Source organism: Stylophora pistillata, chromosome 12 (genome assembly GCF_964205215.1).
Source record: "Stylophora pistillata chromosome 12, jaStyPist1.2, whole genome shotgun sequence".
Lineage (NCBI taxonomy): Eukaryota > Metazoa > Cnidaria > Anthozoa > Scleractinia > Pocilloporidae > Stylophora > Stylophora pistillata.
In genome coordinates this window covers 10,239,498-10,265,204 of record NC_142530.1, presented here as the reverse complement: position 1 = coordinate 10,265,204, position 25,707 = coordinate 10,239,498, and the positions used below count along the sequence as shown (strand labels likewise).

Sequence of the window (25,707 nt, the reverse complement as noted above, 5' to 3'; positions counted from 1 at the left end):
GTTGCTCTAATATCGCGGGCACTAGTTTTTATAGGCCCCCGTCTCTTACGAGCCAGCGGAATTCTTTTAGAATTAGAAGAAAGACGTGTCCCTAAAAAAATTTGTGAAAATGCAGGTATGTAAACTCGTGTTTTTCTGTAGAAATGTTCCAAATTCACTCAAGAATGACCTCTTGTTATATGTTCCTCATGAAAGAAACAAGGTGACTCAACAGGCAATGCGAGAGAAGCGGAATTGCTCCCAATTGACATCTATTACAACAAACTTTTGGGTAAGGATGTAGAACGATAACAAACCAATTAATTTTTATGCTATGTAGATAAACAAACTCTTGAAAATATTTATGAAAAATGGGCCTCTACATTCAATTCGATAGAAGAAGTTTAGAATTTGGTTACAAAACAGATTTTATTGCAACCTGAACCATTGATTCCTCAAGGAGTTGGATTTATTGCGTAGCTTTCGAAAGGTTTATGTTGTGTCTTTGTGTTCATGTTGTCAAGTTTAATCTCCCTTTTTTCTGGATCAGAGACGACACAGGATAGATTATAAAATAAGTATATTAGCAGCGACAACAACATAACAATGCCTTGTACAGCTATTCTAATAGTTGTAGATCCAAAGCTTATGGCTCATATCAATTCAGACATGTCCTTTCCAGAGGAAAATTGTATCCTCTATGCATTTAACTCAAAAGTACATGTATGAAAAATTTTAATTACCTCTTGTTGCACTTCCATCCTGTTAAAAAAAAAAAAAAAAAAAAAAAAAAAAACAAAACAAAACAGATTGGCTTTTGGACAGGAGACACTGTGACGTGAAATGGCAGACAAGTGTTTTGGAGGTCAGAGAGAAAATTAATGCAGCCATTCAAGATATGCCGCCTGTGGATGAAATCACACAGCTTCTCTCTGGAACATGTGAGTCATTCTTGTACCTGTTTTAGACATGTATTCAATGCTCTTTATTCTCTAAGAGTGACAAGCATCTACCTTCTCCAAACAGTATTACATGCGAGTCAAGCTTTAAGATTATGAGTATATAGGAAAATTAATGATCGTAAACTCAACAGTTAAGCTCTTGATTGTTAGACAAATTAGATTCTTTTGGTAAGTACCACAGGAAAAGTATAGAGATTTTGTATGGAGAACTTGTATATGATGATGATGATTGCTGATTTTAAGGTGTACAGAATGAAAATGCCAAAATTTTGTGTCTTGATTGTGTGATTGTAAATTATTAGTAAGAAATGACATTATTTCTTGTCTCATGCTTATTAGCAACAAATTGCACTTGCAATCATGTTATTGCCTATATTACACTTGCAATCATGTTATTGCCTATATTGCACTTGCAATCATGTTATTGCCTATATTGCACTTGCAATCATATTATTGCCTATAAATATTATTGCACTTGCAATCATGTTATTGCCTATACTGCACTTGCAATCATGTTATTGCCTTTTCTAAAAGCGTGACCATTGTTTCACCCTTCACTCCGAAGATCACATTATTTTGTAATTTCCTCGCTGTCTGTTATACAAGTCTTGTGATGTTAGTTTTGAGAATTTGGTATTGGGTCTACTAAGAGTCCCAATTGATATTTTTCTTTATTCTCATCACCTGTCTGCTTGATATTGTATTACTATTGTAAGGAGAAATTCTGTCTTGATCACTCATGGGAATAAAAATATTAACAGTCTTGGAAGCTTGTATTCTTGGTATTTATTGCTTATACTTAAATAATTTTCAAAACTTGCATGATAGTATTTTGATGAAATGTAGTTAGTTATATTCGTTTGTATACTACTTCTTTCATTTACCTTTTCAGATATAAACTATTTCCATTGTATCAGGATTGTAGAATTACTCAAAATATCAGAATCAGCGACAAAAAACATTTTTGGTGGTTATTCATCCAAGAGGATGAAGGTTAGGATGCAACATTGAAATATAGTCATACTGTAATATAATTAAACTGAGTGGCTCATCAATTATTGAGTTATTTTTTACAAAAAAAGAAAACTCCATGTAAGCATGTAGAGTGGTATGTTGCTTGCACCATTCAGATCCCAGTGCCACATGAACGTTAGGCAGTTATTATTAACTATATCATCCTGGAAAAGTTTCACAGGGAACTAAATGCTACTGTTAGTGAATTTTCCTCGCAATTCTCCTGTATGTTGACATTTCATATGAAACAAATTTGCTGTTAGCTACCCTAGACTAACCTTAGACCAGCACATGTCAATTCCATGTAAACAATGTACATTTTATCATGTATTTTACACACAGGAGGGAAAGTCCAGATAGGCAACAACCAATCAAGGAGCCCCATTTGAAATATGATCCCTTTCTCTTTGTTAAATGTATCTTCACTGATTGGAAGAGTAGAGATCATAATATATCTTTGGATAGGGTCTATAAGAGCATTGTTAGGTCTTGTTCCTCAATGTCTGGTTCAACTGCTATCACAACAGCTGGCAAAATCCAAGATGGGAAGTACATCATTGTCTGAATCAATGTCCTCTGTCAAAAATGACACAATTGACAGAGATTTGTAGTGGTTTTACAAAGTACAGTTTACACATTTTGATTATTAACTTATATATTGCATCTGATTCAGGACTCAAGTAATAGTGATGAAATTATTTTCTCTTCTCATAACAGGACTGGCAGGAAATTGTGAAGCTGTATGAAAAAAGTAACATCAACTTAGGTACAATATATTCTCAATTGTGGTGATGTGTCCAACTTGTGGAAGGGAGCTTTATGCTAACAACAGTTAAACATCTTAAATATGTTTTCCATTTGTTCCTCTCATCTTTTGTTGTAAAAAGATGTCACAGTACATTGTATAATATTATAAGTAATATGGACTACCAGTACATGACTCTATGGTGCGAGCTATGCAACATTGTTTGAAGGGGAGGTAGAGGTACATTTTAATTTAAAGAGAACCATCCTGTAATTAATATTTTTTACTAGTGAAAAATGTTGAGAAGAGAGTTAAGGATTTTTATGCCTGATCAACTGAGGAATCCAAACACTGAGAGTTGGAGATGACCTGGATGGACAGAAAACATAAATTGAAAATATAGTGAAATAACAGAGTTCCTCTGAAAACTCTCCTACGTTATTGCCACTAGCTCTTGGCATTTATTTTTATTTTTTCAGCTGAAGCTGCCCATCTTTTAATCAGGAATGTTAACTATGAGATTCCATCATTAAAGCGACAAATAGCAAAGTGTCAGCAGATGCAAAGGGTAAGCTGGATTTTGAACAAAACACTTAAATTGATTGATAACGACTTGCACTGTACAGTGTTATCTACTTGCTGCAAGTGTCCATAAACTATACAGTGCCCTTAGTAATAACACGTTCATTTACTGTATGATATAGGAGTGCACGAGGAAGGAGAGTGAATATTCATCCAATGCAGCATTGTTTAAAGAAAAGTATCAAAGTGTGTGCAAACAAATGGGTATAAAGGTAAATGAATGTAATTGTAAGGGTCTGTAAGTTTGCAAAGCTTAGATCTAACAGTAACTGTGAATAATTTATTTTACTAATAATATGGTGTTTGTATAATTATCTATAGAGTGATGATATTCTCCACTAAATTGAGATCTGTTGTATAGCTGCATCATTTCACTGGGTTTTCCAGCTTACATTTCAAAAATTTTGTTTGAGATAAAATAAGGCCACCATAGATCTTCTTTCTATTTTTCACCGTACGGGATGGGCAGTATCATTTCTCATTATATATACATAGTCAGGATGTGCATGGGATGCCTTCTGCCATGTGCTTGAGTACATTTTGAAATTAAACTTGTTGAGTTATTGAACAAGAATCTGCTGTTTTGAACCCCCCTATAACCCCAGGACATTACAGAACATTTACAGATTTGTTTACATTTACAAGCACTGTTACCACAACACTCAGTCTTCGGAATGATTTCTTTTCAGGGAGATGATGTGAAAACAGAATTAATGAGTCTGCTGAATGAATTGCCTGAATTATACAAAGGGATTGTGTCTTCCATTAGCAATTTAAAGAATGCAATTCTTTATTATGAGGCATTTGTTAACTTTTTAGTTCCAAGGTGTGTTGCTCAATGTACATCTTATTCAATTTGTAAATAATTATTATGTGTAAAATATTTTTTGCTACAAGTTGCCAAGAACCTGGTATTGCATCCCATATTCTTATGTGCAATGTTAACGTTACTGTCCTGTTAAATCTTGCCAAAATTGGGAAACCTTGATAAACCTTGAGATTAACTTTTTTTTTTTTTATCAGTACCAGTTTATGTTTCAGTGTTGAATTCTTTCTTGTTTTGAACTGAAGTATATTTTGCTCTGGATTGCTGTTATATCTAAAGCCATCCTTTAAAAATAGCTTCTTAGCTAGTTGCATGGGCAAAAATGCCTCACAAAATAATTGCTCTTGAAAGCCCTGAAAATACAGAAAATAGAATGGAACATCCTTTTCTTCTGTACTTTTCTTGGAAAAAAGCAATGCCTCAGGCAAATTATGGGAAAACCACTGTACCATTTGATTTGAATTTGAAAAACATGGTTTTTGTCAGTCAAGTTTTGTTTTTGCTGAATTAATGGTATGGACTTCAAACTTGGTTTGTAAGAGGTTTGTATTTTATGCACTCTGTACCTTCTTTAAATTCATAGAAGGTACTTACAGTGAGTTAAACTCAGCCAGAACTTTCCTGAACAATTATTTTACAAGCGTGGGTATTCTTGTACTATTTTCAGGTATAACAATGAGAAAGAGAGTACTGAGGTAACTACACCACTTATAAGATATGTTCAACAACATGGTAACAGCACAGTTTATCAGTGGAGGACTGGCAAGATACCATCGGTATGATTGTTTTCAAAGCTTTCCTGATAAGATATATGAAGGTGTGAAACAATCCTTTGTTTTTGTTAATTTAAGGTCATTATACTGGACAAGAGATCAGAGACAACAAATAAAGAAAAAGAAGAGAGTGGAGATGTGAGTGACTTTGAATGTGCTATTTTTTTATTGAAAACCTTAACTATATTACAAGTATGACTATGAGTTTTGACATTTTACTTCATTAAGTCAAACAATATCCCCTCTTATATGCTAAATAAATGAGTGAGCTAAGTGAAGGCCAATGGCCAAGACGCAGACCCCGTCTGCGTTACAAGGACACCCTGAAAAGGTCACTTAAGAAATGCAACATATCAGTGGACCAGTGGGAGAACAAGGCCAACGATTGATCTGCTTGGTGTACGGCCACTCACAAGGCTGTGAAATCATTTGAACATGAGAGAAGAAGCAGGCAGGTGGGAAAGAGAGCAGCAAGGAAGGCCAGAGCAGAACACACACAGCATTCTATCGCTTGCTGCGACTGTGGCCGCTTGTACGCCTCCCAATTCGGCCTCAGGTCCCATAAGCACACACACCTACGCTGGGATGGATTTCGTCGAGTACGATGGTCGATCATATATGTATAAATGAGGTATGCAGGAAATGGGCCAGGAAGTACAGTGAATCATGGTTTGGCTGTTACAGTACAAGTTCACTCGTGTAGCAAATGAACAACATGGAGTTAAAGAAGTCCTCTTTGTAAGATTTCGCTCAAATAAGTCATCAACACAGCCAAGAGAATTGAAACTTCAAAAGCATGAAAGCGTGTAGTCAAAAAGCAGAGCAGCCAGGTAATAACAAAGTGGACATATTAAGGAATAACATAAACTTGTTGCAATCATAATTAAGAGAGAAACACATCAACAAGAGTGTGCCAAACTGCACCAACAGTGGCTAACGTTTATGCCTCTTAAGTAGGAAAGGGTTCATCATTAAACACCATAGCCTGACAAAGACGAGGGGTTTTGCAGTTAAAATTTTACAATCTACAACTGCAAGAAGCTCTATGTAGTGAGACATAGTTTATCATTAATTTTGATCATGTAAATTTTTTTATTTTCCTATTCTTTGTTCCCACAGATTGACTGGGGTATTGAAACAGTTACCACCACCAATACTGGTGCAGATAATATTGATTGGGGGGAGGGTGGTGAGGCAGATGCAGGGGGGATAGACTGGGGAGACAGTGGTGAGACTATTGACTGGGGTGAAGCAGGGCAGGACAATCAGGACAGTGCTATTGATTGGGGAGATGATGCTGGTACTGCTGACCATGAACTGACGGTGGATAGTGGTGGAATTACATTGGAAGAATCTGGTCAAGGTCAATAACAACATGGTGCATTTTATTTTCTGTAATCATAATGAAGTAATATGAATAATGTGTTGACACGCAAGCTAAGGGCAGTGACTTTATTTTCTAGATGAAGAAGCGATAAGAGGTGAAGACGCCGAGACTTTAATGGATACAACTCAAACAAGAAATCTCTTAATTGATGAGCTTCTAGAGGTGAGTGTCACTGACATTTCATGTATCATTTTTGTTATTCTGTATTTCTTTCCCAAATAGCATTTCTTTGCACTCTTCTATACCCAGCTTCAGGGTTTCTTGCGCCAGAGACTGATAGAGATGAAGAGTGATTCTGATGTCCTGTCAGCCAATCAGGTATCTTACACTGTACATGTAGTTATGAAGTTGATAGTAAGACTAACTTATTGTCTAAGAATGTTGTTAGTAATAACTCTCAAGGGCTAACAGTGGAGGGACTCCTTGGAGTTTGGAACTACCACATTATGAGTTGTAGTTTTGCATCTGAATTCTAACCAGCTCTAATGAACACTGTTTATTGTCTACCTACATTTGGAACTTAATGTGGTCCACCACAATGCAACTGATTGCATATCATTTTCATTGCTACTTTAATTTACACTGCGCGTGTCTTCATTTTGGAAGTTTTGTTTAGAGAGGGTTGAGAGTAGAGGGACCTATGAGGAACTTGAAGCTTCAGACAGAGGCATTATAGGAGAAAGGGGTTCATATCACAGCTGCTACATGCAGCAAGTTCTGCACATAATGTTCAAAGAAATTAATTTTTTAGCAAAGGGAACATTCCTATTAAATAAAATTGTTAGGTGGTCAGGCAGGGAATAGGAATGGTCATATTTACAGGGATTGCAATGATTACAGTGAAAATCAGTTCTGTTTTAAGGGATTCGTTTTGATTGTGATTCTTCTACTTGTGTGTTTAGTTTCAGTCAGCTCCTCAGCTTATTCAGATGCAGTCAGTGGAATCAGTACAATCTATGGAGTCTGCTGTAACGGATGTTCTGTCCACCCTCACTTCAATGAAGATGCACAATTTGTTTTTACTCAAAACTTCTCCTCGGTAATGTTGATCACTAAGCTGCTCCCCAGATGTGAATACTAATTATCCATGGTGTTTAACCCACTATCCTCAAAATTATAGTTATGAGAATGAGTTGTTTAATTGAATGACACATTTGCATAAGTTGTAAATTTTCTTTTTCTTGCAGTAGCTTTTTATGTGACATTGTATCAGGATTATAACAAGGGTTTATCTGTGAATCACTTCTATTCTCTACATAACTGCTCTGAAATGCTATAAGTTGAAGGTTGCATGAAAAGGATTGCTTTTTTGGACAGGGAGGGCTGGGTCAGGAGGGACCTTCATATTAAATAATTATGAGAAAATGTTTCTGTTTAGTTCAGTTTAGTTTAGTTTAGTTGATTGAGGTTTGCCAACATACAACACAAAAATATGTACAAAAAGGTACCACAAAGGCAGGAGAAAAAAAAAAACAGGGCACACCCCAATTGACATTTGATCCCCTAACAAATTACAACAATAAAATCACAATATTCATAAACAATATTTAAAAACCAATAAAATTCAGGTTAGAAGCTAAGGCGGAATGTACTTGTCCGTTTTGTCTGTATAGTGAAGTAGAAGAGAGTGTTTGAAGGTTTTGATAGTTTTGGTGTGTTTCAGTTCGGGAGAGAGATTGTTCCAAAGTTTAATTGATCTTGGGAAAAAAGACTGGTTGAGGTACTGTTGTGTATGAGTAGTAATCGGGCGAAAGTTTGAAGGATGATAATGACGGGTCATATAATGAGATGCAATGGGAAAATCGAGATGATTAAAGTTAACATTAATAAGACCAGATCAGATTTTAAAAAGTGAAATAAAGTCACAAGATTCCCTTCAGTCTGTATTCGAGTGGCAGAAGTTTAAGTTTGATCAGGCACTCAGAGTAGGGGTAAGCGTCTCTATCAGGATAGTTCATGATAAACCTGGTGGCTCGCCGTTGTATATTCTCTAGTAGCCTACGATGTTTAGCAGTGTAAGGAGACCATAAGGATGAGGCGTATTCTAAAATAGTGTAGTGTACATCAGTTTTCTAGTAGTTTCGTCAATTATATCCCTTCCACACACTCACACTTTCTTGTGATAAGTCAGCTCTCCTATTACTGCCTGTATCTTAGTATTCGTTGTGGGTGCATGTTTGTATATTTTTAGTGAATAACTTATGGTCCTTTCTGTTTTCAGGTACTTGGACCGCTTAGCAGATTCCCTTCAGCAAAAACTTAAAGTCTCAGAGAAACTAGCAACATCCATTAAAGTAATGGCTGACAAACGACAGGCAGCCATCATAGACCAAAGAGACTTGGAACCCAAACTTGAAATTATCAGAACAAAAACAAAAGAACTACAAGGACAGGTAAGACAGCTAAGATATCAATTTTTGTAGAAACTGTTGTGTTTTGTTGATGTGCAAGTGAAACACAAAATTTGCTATCAATTTGGAAACAAAAAGCTGTAAGGAATTTTGAAAATTTGATGTTTCGTGTATTAGCTGGAATCTTTTACCAACTGCAAATGACTATGCGCTAGCATAGGAATTGTAATTTTTTGAAATTTATAGCTTTTTTTTACTCTTTGTTGTTTTAATTTAACTTTGCCGGGTTTTAACTAAAAAATTTGCTGGACAAAAGGCATCATGAGCTACTTTTGGTGCATCCTCGGAGACCCAGGGGCTGACTCGATTTCAAGTTAGGGCATGAAGAGCCCCTGGGGACATTGTCTTACAAGACAAGTTCCAAACGGTCGCAGTCGTTCTGCCATCTGATTGGTGCCAGAAAATCTTTGTATTTTTCTGCCCAATCAGAGTGAAGTGTTCTTTAGAGTCCTTTCGTGTGTTTTAACACGGACATTTACTACTAGCTCAGCTGCTCGCTATGTTTGTTTGGACCGTGCGACGGAGATTTGCTTGAGGCGAAAAGTTTCAGTCTCGGCACACAATGTAACAGAAATCGATCAGATTGTCAGCGAAAATCTCACCGGAAATTATACTGAATACTTTCGCAGGTATCACTAGAGAACGTGTTTTAAAGTTTGCGAGGTTTGTATACAACACGATGGTTGCAGTCATTGATATGTCGCTTTAAACGTCTAGATTTTTTGCATAATTTGCTGTGACTGAAACTTTGCCAATCCTGTCAAGTTATTTCGTCGCACGGGCCACGCAGGTATGTCGAGCAACTGGCGCTTTCGCCTCCGTAGCTTTCTGCTTTCTGTGCGCGCCAAGATCTAATCTTAGTAGTATAGTCGTTCACAATACGGCCAAGGTTGCAGAGAACGTTAAGTTCGTGGACCACATCCAGCAAGTGAAGAGAAAGCTTAGCTGTGTTTCCGGTTAGCTAATTTAAATCTGAACAAAAACTTATTAACGAGAACATCGTGGGAAGGAGAGGTGTTTTCGGGCAGTTACCGAAGGGGTTTGGAAAGAGTTCAATCTTTCAACTGCTGTCTAGAGTGTTGAAATTCTTGAGCTAAGAAGGCCACGGATTCTCTTCTAGTCCCTTGGACATTGTCATTTCACCTCTTCTGTCGTTTGTTGAAGACCAAGTTAAATACCTTTGATCATTGGAAATCGGTGGGAAAAACAAAACCAAAGACCAAGAAATATTGGATGGGAAGGGCGGGTTTGCTTTATTGCAATTGTCAGCTTAGTAGTACAGGTTCATCTACCCACATCTAAAAAGCAAAAGTTTCCACGCTTAGCTTTTGGCACGTACAGAAAGTTGCGCAAGTACCAGTTGCTCGACATACCTGCGTGGCCCGTGCGACGAAATAACTTCACGGGATTGGCAAAGTTTCAGTCACAGCAAATTATGCAAAAAATCTAGAAAGATTTAAGCTTAAATCACGTTTAACGTTTAAAGCGACATATCAATGACTGCAACCATCGTGTTGTATACAAACCTCGCAAACTTTAAAACACGTTCTCTAGTGATACCTGCGAAAGTATTCAGTATAATTTCCGGTAAGACTTTCGCTGACAATCTGATCGATTTCTGTTACATTGTGTGCCGAGACTGAAACTTTTCGCCTCAAGCAAATCTCCGTCGCACAGTCCAAACAAGCATAGCGAGCAGCTGAGCTAGTAGTATATGTCCGTGTTAAAACACACGAAAGGACTCTAAAGAACACTTCACTCTGATTGGGCAGAAAAATACAAAGATTTTCTGGCACCAATCAGATGGCAGAACGAATGCGACCGTTTGGAACTTGTCTTGTAAGACAATGTCCCCAGGGGCTCTTCACGCCCTAACTTGAAATCGACGCACAGCCCCTGGGTCTCCGAGGATGCTTTTGGTGTCGCACGCACAGTGCAGCGGACATGGGCTTGGTGCACTGGAGTTCGGGAAGTGCCAACCACAGTGCAGAAATAAACAATACAAGTTGATTCAACAGCATTTAATCTGATCATGGACTTATTTGAATATTGTACACGTGCGGTGAAAACTAAAAGGGGAAAATTACAATTTACAAGATAGGAAAAGACTACCGGTAATTACAAAAGAATCGAAATTGAAAGGAAAACGAAATGAAATACAATAGACTGCAACTTAATCTGATCTTATCTTAAAGGCAAAAAGAAACTCTAACATTGCTTAACTTGAAAAGAAAAAACTTCTGTAAAAAACTCTGCTACGTGAAACATGAAACTCTAGCTTCACTGTCATGTTTGGTGCACCCCTTTTACCACATTTTTTCATTGTTGTTCATTTTCTTCTCTCAGATTTCCCAAGAAATCTCCAAGAAATACAAGAACAGGCCTGTGAATATTATGGGTGAAATAAACGCTATTTAAAAACAGACTATTTATTTCATTTGTACTGTGTTTAGATTTAAGATAATTTAAAAAATGCTAAGATAATTTTGTCAGTCATTATGTTAAGTTCTCATCATTCAACATAATGTACCTCAGAGAATGAGTTTATTAACTCTACAATGGTTGGACAAATTCCCTGTGTATTAATTCTTGAACAAATAAAAACGTAGAGCATAATTTATGATGTAATGATTAGTGTTTGAACATTCCCTTGTGGCAGGGTTATATAAATCAATTAACATAAGCATTAGGATATACTGTACACTGCAAGACCAATAAACCCCTTCCCCATCTTTTTGCCAGCTGTTGTGCTCTTTTGAAAATGACTAATTGCAAAGGAATTTCAGAGTTATGGCAGAGTTATGGCTAACCCAGTCTCCTACATCCAGAATGGCTGTGAAGGAGACTGGAGGTGACTTATCTTCTTGCTAGCTGTTGTGCCCTCTTGATAATTATTTATTGTAAAGAAATTTTAGAGTCATGGAAGAGGTATAGGTAACCCAATCTTCTACGTGCAGAGAATGGCTGCAAAGGAGATTGGAGGTAAATTATCTTCCAGCCACAGTAGCTGTTGTGCCTTTTTGAAAGTTACTAATTGCAAAGGAATTTCGTGGGAACCGACCACCCAAGTCTCAACACCCATTTTTCTATTTTTTTCAGACACAAACCTCCTGCTATAACCAGAGCCCTAAAAATAACAAAACAATTTTCAACAGCAAAAAAATCACTTAATTGTTGTAAATCAGCTGTAGTTATCAACATGTTACCATAGTGACTTAAGTTATGTGTAAATACTGTTTGGTCAACACTAAAACTGAGAGATCCTTTCTGTAACTCCCACATTACTTTTTACCAGGGCGGGGTTGTTCAAAGCAGGGTCAGTTAAGATAACCTAGGATTAGCTTGAAATTTGATTTCAGATCTGAAAGCTCTAAGAGAAAGTTAAGTTCAATTATTTTGTGTCTACAATTTGATGATTGGATGCTCTAAAAAGAATTGGGAAAATTATCTCAGAAAGGTTCTTGAATAGAGAAATAAGGAGATCTGACTCAAAATTTAACCCTGGTTTCAACCCTGGTTTAGTGCTAATCGGCCTTCAAACAACTGGACCCAAGGTTTTTTGTGCAAGTAAAATTTTCAAGATATTTAATATCTAGTCGTTATCAGGGACAAACTTCTTTTCTTTACCTCAAGTACAGCATTCTCTTCCACTTTAGTGAAAGAGCAAAGGAGCCACCTGAAAAGCTGTTCTGGACAATGACAAAAAAATGACAATCTAAATAAAGTAAACTTGAACGTGCCATCATAATTTTTTTTTATATGGCACATATAAACGTGCTAGTACCTTGCATAATGGAAAATGAATCAGATCCGAATTGATTCATTCTGATTGCTGAGACGGTGACTGAATCCAACAAGTGCTTATTTTTTACCTGTTTATTTATTGACCAATTGGAAACTGTATTTGCAGTAAGGTAACGTTTAAGCGAAAGTAGTTTGCCACTAAACGCTCACAAAAGTTTGGCCATGTGCCCTTCATTGGAGAAATGTGATGTTTACCCAACCATGACCGGCGCTATTATAGCAACATTCATTACACTGATTTGTTCCATTATTAAAGGATCCTCCCCCTCCCCCACAGGAAATATGTTCATTAGCCCCGCTACTTCCCCCAGAATAACCTCCACCTCCGCCCGGTCCCTTGTTTCCTGAACGAAAACCACCGCCACCTCCGAACCCACCCCCATACTCTCCACCTTCTCCCCCCTGAAGATATCCTGAACCTCCCCTCCCCCCACAATACTGCGTTTTACACGTTGAATCTTGTCCATCTGTGTAGAAACCGCCGCCACCACCACCTACATTACAATCAAAAAGTGCTCAGTGGTTTTCTTACAATTAGCACCTATATATTTCATTTCTTGCGATCAAACAATGATTTTGGAGTGTTTCGCAACTAGGCTTAAATTATCCCATGGATATTGTTAATAAAAAAGCTTGTGAGGACAAGTCAGCTTTAGGGTTAGCTTCGACTCTCTGTTAAGTGTTTCTATTTAATCCAGGTTCGAAATCAGCGAATAAGAGTTCTTGTCATCTGTTTCGATGTCACCTCCTGCCGTATATTTACGGATCGACGTCGAGAATTGTATAAATATGTGAGAAATTAAAAAAGGAGAGACCCAAATTTGACAGAATTTAAGTCTTGTATAAGGCGTTTCCTCAAAAACTTCAAAATTAAAGCTAATAGTTTTGGAAAAACTTCAAAATTAACACTAATAGTTTTGGAAAAACTTCAAAATTAACACTAATAGTTTTGATAATTATTGTTTTCAGAATTCCTTCAAAATCTGATTATTAAAGACTCACTTTGTCATTTGATTGACGATTCTGAAGAATGGCAGTAGGATGAAACGAAAATCTCAGTATTTGTAAAACTCAAATTCTCCACCTACCATAATCCTTTCTATCATTGGTATGTCCATGTCCATTGTTTGCCCCAGACCCCAATGGCAAGTTGTTCCCTGCATCCCCTGTGGTGCTTATAGACGCATCGCATCCCAAATGTTGTTCCGACATTTTTCTAATTCCCCCTCCACCTCCAGCTATAATCAAAGGCGTGTTGTTTTCTTTCACTACAAAAGTACCTCCTCCGCCTCCAGCAGTTTGTTTTTGGGCATATTGATCTCCTCTCTTCCCTTTTTGACCAACAAGTACACGAATGATCTCACCGTTGGTCAAATGAAAGTTTCCAATCATCCGTGCCCCTCTACCTCCGTTCTTGATGACAATGTCGTTACCGTACCCCCCTGAGGCTCCTATTGCTTCTATTCTGTATACACCAGTGTGTAGCACAGTCCACTGTTGAATACCGTTGGACATTGTAACTTGTCGGTCGTGATCCTGACCTGTGTAGTGACCATTAATTGACTCTGGACCTTTCCTTCCAACCTTACCAAGATTTGTAAACACTGCTGTAAATCCTGCGCAGTAAACACAAAATAAAAGTAAAAGTTATGATGCTAGTAAGAATTTGCCAAAATGTTTTGGGAACTGCTTATGTTGCTCGCTACCGCTTAGGAAAAAGATTCCTGTAAATTCAGCAGAATAAGATAAAGAGGAAAAATTAGCTGTGAATTCCTCTAACAAGCAAGAATACTTGTTTGTTACGTCGCTTAAGATTCAATGAAAGATCAAATCAGTAGGAGCCAGAGGCGGTGAAAGAATCAATCAATCAATCAAAATGCACAATTCTTGGCCCACGGGACGCTTTTTTCGAGATGGCTAGAGGACAGGAAATGTCAAGAAAGCGCCCTGTTGGCAAGGGTGACCTTGTGAAGCAGAGGAATAAAATACTTAGGAATACCAGTTTTAATGGCAGTAAGAATTTTCCTACCATCCGCGATAGAAAGACTCGTGAAATTTTCAAAGACAGAAATGAAATGAAGAATGATCAACAGATTGCAAGGTAGACAAGAATGCCATTAAAAAATGCTATAAAAAAAGGAAGAAGGAACGATTATTGACGTTGATAGATGACACAGACCGTAAATCATTATCTTTTACAGAATGGATCAATAAACATATGCCTATGGTGTCTCCCTCAATGCAAAATGATGGCCTGAATTAATAGAAGTTTAAGAGAAAAGCACTTCTCCCTCTCTGCCACGAGTTTCTTTCTTCTCTTTTCCCGGTATCAAACTTAGTCCCCCAACAGTCCCGGAGTCTCGCAGCCTGCCTGGCCCGCTCCTTTACTTCTGCTCTTGATTCTGCCGAAATTTCAGGTCGGTCGCCACCGAGATGAAAAAAGCTGTATCTTTTCGCAGTAACAGGCCTAAAGTTTGAGGAGAATTTTGAGGATTGGACCGTTTTGAAATTACTGTAAATGCATCCTCTTTATCTTTCTACTTAACAGTCCGTTAAAATTTTAAGAGAATCTACATACTAAATAATCTTGGGAGCTCAGTTAAAGATGAAAAGACGATTTTTTTCTTGACTATCTAGTTAAGAACGTATCAGAAATGTGAGTTAATTGGTTCCTCACGGCCTAAACCAAAACTTTCGATATTAAAATGTAAAATCAGAAACAAACAAAAAACGTCTAAAGATTACAAGAGTAACAAGTACTTACTCTGAGTAGCGGCTACGCCATTTCCATGTAGTCCATCTTTACAAGTGCATTTGTAAGATCCAAGGATATTGTAGCATTCAGCATTCATATTACACTCGTGTGTTCCATCGTTACACTCATCTATATCTAGGACAGCAAAACGAGTGTGAATGATATGAAGGTCATTTGATATTGCTCTGCTGTTCTAACATTTTGGTTTTTTAAAACGCACCACTGTGGTTGTTCAATAACATTGGGGACAGGTGGCCGCTAAAGAGAGATTTGTAAAGACTTAAAATAGAGGTTCTTGTTCGTGTGCTGGAACTGTAGAGATGACCGAATCCGAAGAAAGTACCGCGGACATCAAGTAAGAAGCCGATGCCACATACAAACTAAGGGTTAGATTCCGGTCAAACAATAGGGCACGCGCCTTTTATGGTCATTTTCTTTGTTTGAGGGGATCAAGCTTGAAGTTTCGACTCTATGCCGAATACCTCAGCGCGAAATTTGAAATCATCGGAAATGGCTTAAGTGACAAATATAATCTACCTTAGTGGAGGGGCAAGGAAGCTTTTGTGAACAACAACTTCTTACTTAACGGGTTACGGAGGGAAAATTTGTGAGGGCACAGAGGGGAGGGGTTAAACTCCACGACATATTAGAGACTCACAACTCGGGAACTTTCGAGCTATATTTGGAACTATTTCGCACTATTTCACGCTTATGTCGCTATAAGCAAGTATTTCGTGCCTTTGTCACCCAAACCAAAATACCACTCACACTGCGACTTATTTAACGATCAAAATTTAAAAAACCCTCGTGGTACAGTACTATCCTACGAGCATTAACATTCAAAATTCAAAACTTTCGCGCTACTGTCAATCGTGCAGAGAAGTTTGTTCGCCCCACTTCGCGTCCCTTTGAAAAATACGCTCTTTCGCGCTGTTATGGCGCGAGCTGACAAAAAATTATCTTTGAAATTGCACTTTCACCAACATTTACATTTGTAAAAATTATTGTGCTATAATCGTCTCTCGAAACAACCATGACTACCTCTGCGACCTCATTAAGCCTAAAAATTTTCGTGTCTATTACGTCATTTAAAAACTCACGCCTTCGAGGTTTTGCCGTCCAAGCCGCACAAGGAACTCCCTTTGCAACTTGCTAAACATTCAAAATCATAAATTTTCGCGCTCTTGTCGCACGAGCCGTACAATTAACTCTCTGTACAACTTTTAACCATTCAACCTGTTTTGTGCATTTCTAAAATTCACGCTGTTTCGTGCTATCATTGCACGAGACGAACAAAAAACTCTGCGACATCATCAACACTCAATATTCAAAAATATATTTTAGCGTCATTGTCAATCGAGCCAAAAAGTCACAATTTTTGGGCTATTTTCTCTCTATGAAAATCCCTCTACGACTTCACCGAGCCCAAAATTTTTCCGTGTCGTTTGGAAAATTACCAATTTTTGCCTTACTGTCGTTCAAGCTTATCGAGAACCCCTACTTTGTGAAGTAATCGTCATCCAAAATCACAATCCTACGCTCTCTTGTCGATCGAAGCCCACTTTTTCCTGAGTTATAACTCGAATTTATAACTCGAATTTATAACTCGAATTTATAACTCGAGTTATAACTCGAATTTATTGTTTTGAAATTCGTGCTCTTCTAACGTCATTGTTCTCTTGTTCTACAGTGAAAGGTCTACTCAAAGATTATAGAGACGCGAGTGGAGAGAAAAAACAGTTGCTTTCATTTCGCTTTATTGATATACAGTACTTAGTCACCTTTTAAAGAATTTCACTAAGACGTTTTCGAAGTTTAAGCAAGAAAAACCATCACATGTTCTCAAGCCGAAATGCGAACTGGAATAATTTCCCTTCAGCTTATTGAGGCATATGACAGAAAAAAGTCTACGAGCAAGAGAAATACGCCAGTTTAAGAAAGAGAAAGCGATGGCCAAGGCGACAAGGGAGCTTCAACAAAAGGAACTATTTAGCACAAAAGCTGCATCGTTGCCGTTAAATCAGGAAATCTGATTATACTACTATTGGAAAATGATGCCGAAAGATCAACGGTTTCACTAACCCTGGAAACCATCGAAGAAAAAAGACTTGATGCAATACATATGTTAGAAGATTTGGTCATGGTTTACGTCAAGCGAGGTGACAAAATGAACGTGGCTAGATCAAACGCAGAAATCGACAAAACATCATGTCTACGGACAAGGAGATTGCAACAGTTAAGGATTCTCTTTCCCCTTTGTCTCCAAAATCGTCGTCAAAAGTTTTTCTCGCAGGCAGAGTGCTTCTGGTGAATTCAATTTTTTGCTGAAAGAAAGTAAGGTTCCAATGCCTTCATTTCGACCCTGTTGGGATTTGAGTTTATCTGCGGATTGAGCTCTCGAATAGAACAGATTGCCAACATTTAACGGTGACGATGTTCATTTGGACCCCCTTCGAAAGCATCCTGGAGGATTCGGAAGAGCCTGCGTAGTACAAGATGTTACGATTAAAGACATATCTTCATGGGAAGACAGAAGAATCCATCTCAGAAGCTCAGTTTTTCAGAGGAAACATGCGAGGAGGCGAGAATACTCTCAAAAGAAGGTTTGGGGGCGAAAGGGATAGACTGCAAAATTATCTGGATGAATTAAAGAAAATTAAATCTATTCAGGAAGGAAATTTAACGGCAAGAGCTTGAAAAGTTTTCCGATACCCTTGTTATACAGTAGCTACTCTCTTCGAATGTAAGCGACATAGTAAACTTGAATCTGGAAGCTTCCTCTTTACTATGGTTCGGAAGAACATTCCACAGACCATGTCATGATTCTACATATGGTTAAATGTTGACTTGAGAGTACAACTGGGAATCAATCGCCGGCCTTAAGCAGAAAACGAGTGGCCACAAAGAAGATCGAGGAGGGTCTAAAGGTCAAAATCAAGCAGAGGAAGACCTTTTAAGCCTCTCACCACACAGTTTTGTTTCTGTTGAAGTCGTCAAAGGTAACAGGTGGAGACTGAATCCTGAAAATCGGTCGAGTTGGTTACAACTCACGCGGGTGACATTGTGGGTGCTTAGATTTGTCGTGAACTACCACACAAAAATAGAAGAACGGCTAGATGGTCCTCGTTCTGTAGAAGAAATCATTCTGAGTTAAAAATAATCAGAGAGTGAAGTGCAGTAGGCTGATTGTGCCGAGGAATTTCTTGCTTTTAAAAAAAAAAAGCCTTACAAAGAGTAAACTGCCAAGGCTGACGTGTAAAGTCGATCTTGATAGTCTACCTCGCTGCGATGGTCTGCTGAAGTTTACTGAAAATCTTCCTACGATATGCTATTTAATTCCAATAATTTTGCAAAGAGGAAACTGGCTGACGACGCTTATCGCATGGCTCTATTGTGAGGATGGACACCACGTTACCGAAACGAATCACACGCTCGCTATCCTGTCTATCAAGCATCGAATAGTTGCAGCGAGAGAAAAAACTCGGGAATGGGAAAATGCATACAATGAGTGTAGTAAGTTATGACTTCACTTGGAAGCGTAAGTGCGTTCGCCCATGTTTCTGCTGACTTTCCGTCCTTTCGTGACCATCCATATTCAAGTGGGCCGTTTTCAGAACCATTTCCAAATGCATTGAAATGGACTCCAACTAAACAGAAACGCCTTTCAGAAGGTTGGCAAGTCAAATTAAGAGAGGGGAATTTTAATAAAGACTAAAAAGTGTAACGAACACGATGACTATTAATGGCGTAGTGAGAAGACGAGAGAATCATTTCCCGTGCGTACTTATTTAAAACCTTTAAAAGGGCTCATGTTATATTCGATTCAATGTGCTAAATTTCTTCCGCCTCGATAAGGTAGTTTGTGTAGCAAAACCGTAGAAAAGAAAAACGTTGTGTCAGAGTGCCTTCCAAAAGATCCTAGTGTTTTTAGTGTTTCGTCCGACCAAAATGGTAGCAGAGCGAGGCTCTGTCCGACCAGCGGGGTTATAACTGTATAAAAATTTACGAGGACTTTATTAAATGATAATTGCTAGGAATAAAAGAGTTCAAGTATGAATCTTTACTCCCGAGTTTTTACCTAACTTATCTATTGCAATTATGAACTGAATTGGTTATTCTCAGCCTGAAATAAATTTTAATACTAAAATAATAACGACTACACCGACGAGTACTAACCAGTGCAGTTTGTGCCATTTCCACGAAATCCTTCCTTGCAACTGCAGTGGTATGATCCTAGGTCATTCATACATTTAGCATTCTCACCGCAGGCGTGCTTTGCGTCAGCACACTCATCCATATCTAGAAAAACAACATTAAATGAAATTTTCTGATGTGATATCATTAAAGACGATTCCATCATGTTGTTGCCAATATTTACGAACGCAGTGATGTCATGATAAATTACTGTTAGTTACCTGTGCAGTGAATTCCGCTTCCTTGGAATCCATCTTTGCACGTGCACTTGTGAGATCCCAAGGTATTGTTACACTCAGCATTCACATTGCATTCGTGCGTTCTGTCAGTACATTCGTCCAAGTGTATAGCATTAAAAAAGAACCACCTTTTTCAATGAAACCTATCTCAGTGCGTTTTTCTTGTGTTATGTTTTGTTGTTTTGTTCATGTTCGTTTGTTTGTTCGTTTATTGATTTTTTGGCATGTACGAGTCACTTCAGAAAAGTAAGGTGATATAAGATGGTATGCTATGTTACAAACGGTTACCAGTGCAGTTCGTTCCATTTCCATGAAATCCATCTCTACACGTGCACTTGTAAGATCCTAAGATATTGTTACACTCAGCATTCTCGTCACAGGCATTTCTTAAGTCAGCACATTCGTCCAAGTCTAGAAGAACAAAAAAGAACCATCGTGTTTTTTTTGTTTTATTTCTTGGTTGCTGAAATTGATTTATGGAATAGTTGGTTCACCTTAGAAAAGTAAGGAGAGACAAGATAGCATGATGAGTTACAAACAGTTACCTGTGCAGTTAGTTCCATTTCCATGAAACCCATCCTTACACGAGCACTTGTAAGATCCCAAGGTATTGTTACACTCCGCATTCACATCACAGTTGTGTGTTCCGTCGCTGCATTCGTCTAAATCTACAATATTAAAAAACAAGCATCATTTAATGAAACTCGTTATTCAATGTTTTTCATGTGTTTGTTACTGTTTGTTTGATTGTGTTTCATGGTTTCTTTTTATCTTAGAGTCACCTCAGAAAAGTAAGGTGAGATAAGATAGCATGGTTTCACACTCGTCATCTTAATAGCTAACTGTTTTCATGAAAGTTACAACTAACAACCTGTGCAGTTGGTTCCATTTCCTTGAAATCCAACTTTACAAGTACACTTGTAAGATCCCAAGGTATTGTTGCACTCAGCATTCTCTTCACATTCATGTGTTCCAACAGTACATTCGTCCAAATCTTAAACATTAAAAATGAATCATTATTAAAATGATACGTGTTTTTTTTTTGTCATGTGTTTTTCTCGTTGTTTGTTTGTTTGTATTTATTGTTTGGTATCTTAGTGTCACCTTAGAGACGTCAGGTGGTAGGGGAAGGGGGGGGGGAGGGGGTGGGTGGGAGTTACAATAAATTGTAGAGGATTCCTCACCTTCATCACAATCATGGCCTTGAAATCCAGATCCAAGAACACATAAACACTGATAATCTCTGTCTCTAAACCCAGCTTGGCATTTTGCATTATTCCTGCATGGGTTTCTGGCGCAAGCATTCTCAAGAAAAAAAGAATAGGGCACTTAAATATTTGTGTTTGCGTTCTGCGCATGCTTCCCCGTTTGCGAGTTTTGAATGTTATGCAGGTTTGTCAAGTCTATACGTCTTTTCTAAAGGTCCTCCTGTGTATTCTCAGTTTGATGTTCATATGCTCCACTTAAGCTTCTTTGTTATTCATGCTTACTGTTCAGAGCGAGAAAAAATGTGTCTAACTCCTCAAAATGTATCAAAATAGCTTCGGAGATGGTCATTTCAAATTAATAAAAAAATTTCCTTCTCTCAATTTTTTATTTCAAAGTTTAAACGTGCAATTATCATAACCTTTATTTTGTTGATTGGAAGGAGTATTAAGAGGAGTGGAATGGACTAAGGAATCCTTAGTCTTGTACCAAAACTTTAACGAGACAAAGAGTTTCATACTTCTTGGCTAATAATCGTCCTCACCTCAGCTCCGCGGTAAATATAACTTTCGTTCTTCACCAAATCTTCATCATGTTCAATAGTAGCGTTATTCAGATCGCAATTGTGTGTTCCAGACAGCTGTCTTATCTTATGGAAGTTGTAACTGACGCAGTTAGGTTCACAGTAGCATTGCGCCATGCAGAGATCCTCGTCCAATACTTTAATAGTTCGAACTGTGTGATTCTCCAACCTGTAGCCAGGTTTAGGAAAACTGGTAAACTTCAAATTACGGCAGTTACCTGGTGAATAGTTAGGTAAGGTTCGGAAGTTACTATGACTGAGCATGTCTTCTGAAACTCAAACTCGAGAGCTGTGTCAGTGTCCAGTTATTGCTTTGTTTTTCTTTTGTGTTTTTACTATGGGAACAACACCAATCGAGTGACTCTAATCTACATCCTTAGTAATCATTGCAACTTTTATCTTCTTTTGAAAGTGTTCAGCTATCGTAATCGATAAATTGTTGCCAAAATCAATATTGTATTTACCCGTGTAGAAGTGGAACTCGTGTAGAAGTCGACCCCCATTTTCAAGGTCAAAAATCGGAATTTTCATCATTTCTTGTTAAAGAAAAATTCAAACCTATAGAAATTTTCCCAAATCGTTGATCTCTTATTTCTGAGAATGTATTGAGAACACGGTGAATTAAAAAAAAACCGCATAGCAAAATGTAACTGTGTGCTGTGAAGTTTAGTAGCACGTATTTACAACACCACGATTTAGGTATATACAAGCACTTCGATTTACTGGAGAAGTAGTTAACTATATTTCGTAAATCGCTCTGAAAATGAAATATTCATCCATTTAAATAGCCTTTACTTTAAAGGGAAAGTACGGTCTAGAAAAAGTTTACTTAGATCAAAAGTTTCTTGCTTGCATTGTCCTAACCGGCTATTAGTTTGAGCTAAAAGCGTTTTAGTAGCGCAACAATTACGCTCCAAATATCGGCATTTTCAAATTGAAATCCGTCATCTTTGTTAGGACGAAGCTATGACGTACAATAGTCAAGCATGCGAAATTACATCCTTGCTAAAATGGATGTAAACAAGAAAAAAAGCGACGAGAAGAGCGCAAATTAATAAATTCTCGACTTAGATTTTAATCTAGCCGAGAGGATGTAACACGTCCATTCATGTTCCCAACGAAACATGGCTCATCTTCAGGGAAAGGAGATACTTCTGTTGGGGAGAAAGAGAGAAAGTCAGGACAATGAGTTTCAAGAAGAAACGTCGATTCGCTCAGTCCCTCGCGTCTTGGAAATCGCGAGTGGTTCTCTTTCCGAAGAGTGGACGAGCTCCGAATATATACTCCGAGAATTAACCGAAAACTATCCGAGGGTCTCCGAAGTTACCCGGAGATCCTCTAGGAACTATCGAACCCCCAGGTTCATTTGTTTTTTATCTTTTTTTATTTTATCTTTTGCTTATTTTTAATTATTAACCTATCAATTCATTTAGCGGTATGCGTCCACCCCAACCATCTGTGCCCCAAGGTTTTCCTTTACCGCCGAAACCGATCATTCCTGAATCTTCCAATCCTTTCTTTTTAATGAAGCTAAAAGGACACATCTCAAAATGTAACGGATGTGAAGGAAGCTTTCAAAGAGACTCTCAATCTGTTGATAGTATGGCAGTCATTGGAAGTTTAAAGGTGGACTAGTATCCAAATCTGTACTTAGATGGCACAAAATGTTGGAAGTTAGGAAGAGCACAACGAAGATACTACCATATTAACATAGCCTGTCTTTGCACACTTCGTCCCTGGTTCCATACAGGCCACTTGCAAGGTCTGTTGAGGAGAACTGAGGGAGGCCTGTCTCTAACGGAAGAGCTTATCGCTTTCGTTAAGCAGTGCTTTCCCAGGATTGTAATTCGGAATAAATGGCAGACTGACTTAGGCATTGCTACATTTTCTTTGTACTCTTTTCATGAATAATTGAGATCTCGATTAATGGGACGCTGACCATGTCAAGCTATAATTTGACGAATGATTTGCTGTTTATTATTCAGTTTCATGGCTGTTAAAAAATAGATGAGTTAATAATTTAAAATGAACAAAAGATAAAATAAAAAGATAGATAAAAAACGAATGAAGCTGGGGGTTCGATTGTTCCTCGAGAATCTCCGGATAACTTCGGAGACCCTCGGATAGTTTTTGATTAATCTTCGGAGTATATATTCGGAACTCGTACACTCTTCGGAAAAATCTTGAAGAAAGAAAAAAGAAGAATTGAAAAAACAAGCCTTAAAATATTCAGAGCTCTCCGAGTAACTTCGGAAACCATGGAATAATCTTCGGGTTAATCATCGGAGTATAGTCGGAGCTCGTAAACTCTTCGGAAAATAATCGGAGTCATTTTGAATAGTAAAACAGACGTTGAAAAATTCCGGCGGAATTCCGCTTTCCTGGTTTTCCAGCTTACCGATTTCACCGAAAATTTCACGCTCCGTCCCCTATTCGTAGTAAGAGTAATTCAAAACACTTCGGAGAAAAGTGTCAAATTCGGCCCGCCCAACTATTTCAGTTTGTAAACTATCGCAGGTTGTGAACTTCGATGGTTTGTGAACTTAGATTATTTGGCATTTGTGACAGCTCCAGTCTTGTTCAATCAATCAGACTACTTGAGCGATTCTAACAAGGATTCTGATTGGCTTATTGCAGCCTGCTTTATGAGAATAAAGAGCCTGCTGACAACACCGTTGTTCGCTCTGGAAATAAAGTTTGTTATGAAAAATTAAAGTCTTTGTTATGAAACAAATAGGGAAGCTTTGACTGTGGTCTGTTCTGGTGTAAAGTACTTAGAAGCTGCTGCAGCACTCAAGAAGCGGTGAGAAACACACCACTTCGTTCCGTGTTTCTCCCTACACTTCTTCCGTGCTCTAGCCGCCTCTTGCGTGCTTTAAAACAGAACAGAGCACAGGTAAGGCTTCACTAGTAATGATCGAAAGCCTCAAGAACTAAACACTCTCCGACGAAACTTCTGAGTATGTTTAGTTTGTTTAAAAAGTTTATTGTCGGAATGTTGTCGCGGAGATTTTTATACTGGTCAATTCATGCAAAAGTGTATGTTGTTATGTCGTAGGACTTTAGCCCTCGACCATACTGCGTATCATGAAAAACAAACTGAGAGAACATGACAGGAATAATAAATCATAAAACGTCAACTGTCGTCTTTGTTAAGACAAGCTTAGTTAAAAATTCCTTTCCGAGGTGAATCATTAATAACTTATGCCATAGTTCTGCCAGCTGTCTGGAAAACACGAATTCAGTCCTCGATTTCGATTTCGTTGTGAAATTTGAGCCAACCTTTAGATTAACTTGGGACCTAAATTGTAAAAAAATGCCAGGTTTTACTACACATAAAATCTTTAAGAGCATAGTTTCGAGACCTGAAAAGTTTCACTGCTTTGTAGAGTTTTCATTTGAACAAGCCAGGCCATTTCAGTTGAGTTCAAATGAGCGGATATTCCAAGATTCGGTGGGTTTTCAATAAAAAGAATAAAAATGTAAGACGTCGGAAAACTTTGAAATGCTCTCAATTTAAACTATAGCTATATATATCTGTAGCAAAATCTTACCTTGTCCTTCTGGTATAAGGGAAGCCAAAACGGTGAGAACGAAGGAGTAGATTACGAAGAGCATGTTCTCAGAAACCACCCGTAGGTTATAATTTAATCAAACGGCCACAGGGAGTTTTAAACTTTAGGGAAACATCAGGCAAAATATGACAGCTGAAAATCATTCTGCGTTCAAATACTACAAGACCATTATTATTTATGAGGTTCTCAATGGCTGTCCTAACTGAATTAATATTCTCTAGGATGTAATTGGCTGTTAAAACTCCGCATATCAGTGGCCTTCAAGTTGTCCTCTTCGTACGTTTCCATTTGACTTGATTATTATGTCGGCACGAGTTTGACGTATGGGGCTTATCTACTAGAAGACTTTTTATCAACTGTTTACAAGCTCTCTTCTTCCGCCCACACTTGATCGAAATGATAAGATGACGTGTTTTGATAAAACAGGTGAATGTTTCGAAATTGTCAAAAAAAAACTGTGAGAAAAATTATAGTTTTAACGAGGTTTTGTTATAAAATAGTTTGTGACTATTTCGTGAGGCACATGGTCAAATGTTATTCGTATTTAACTTGCGCTCTCACCCTCTCCCCCTTCACGTCAGGATCCTTTCAGTCTCTGTTTCATCGTTTAGTTTCAAAGAAAGGGCGAAGGGAAGGGGGATACACACGATAGGACCAAATACTAGGAGACCA

General features: G+C 37.9%; 2 protein-coding genes across 3 annotated transcripts; one reads left to right on the top strand and one right to left on the bottom strand.

Annotated features, from left to right (window-relative positions):
- Positions 1 to 37: 37 nt before the first annotated feature.
- Positions 38 to 11,295, top strand: LOC111333207 (CDK5 regulatory subunit-associated protein 3). The gene is made up of 16 exons (XM_022938748.2): positions 38 to 115; positions 196 to 271; positions 789 to 920; positions 1,834 to 1,934; positions 2,673 to 2,721; positions 3,180 to 3,268; positions 3,405 to 3,494; positions 3,972 to 4,108; positions 4,776 to 4,884; positions 4,960 to 5,019; positions 6,001 to 6,244; positions 6,345 to 6,430; positions 6,518 to 6,586; positions 7,171 to 7,307; positions 8,490 to 8,661; positions 11,026 to 11,295. Exons 1-16 carry the CDS (start codon positions 110 to 112, stop codon positions 11,095 to 11,097), a joined length of 1,629 nt encoding a protein of 542 aa, XP_022794483.2. The 5' UTR covers positions 38 to 109; the 3' UTR covers positions 11,098 to 11,295.
- Positions 10,194 to 25,148, bottom strand: LOC111333202 (uncharacterized). 2 transcript variants are annotated; one of them, XM_088741945.1, is made up of 11 exons: positions 25,015 to 25,148; positions 21,422 to 21,678; positions 20,856 to 20,976; positions 20,543 to 20,665; positions 20,217 to 20,339; positions 19,960 to 20,082; positions 19,654 to 19,776; positions 19,415 to 19,537; positions 15,248 to 15,373; positions 13,572 to 14,099; positions 10,194 to 12,977 (listed from the first exon to the last, which is right to left on the bottom strand). In XM_088741945.1, exons 1-11 carry the CDS (start codon positions 25,076 to 25,078, stop codon positions 12,655 to 12,657), a joined length of 2,034 nt encoding a protein of 677 aa, XP_088598071.1. In that variant the 5' UTR covers positions 25,079 to 25,148; the 3' UTR covers positions 10,194 to 12,654. The 2 variants fall into 2 exon arrangements, with proteins under 2 accessions (XP_088598071.1, XP_088598072.1); XM_088741946.1 differs by lacking the exon at positions 19,654 to 19,776.
- Positions 25,149 to 25,707: the final 559 nt, after the last annotated feature.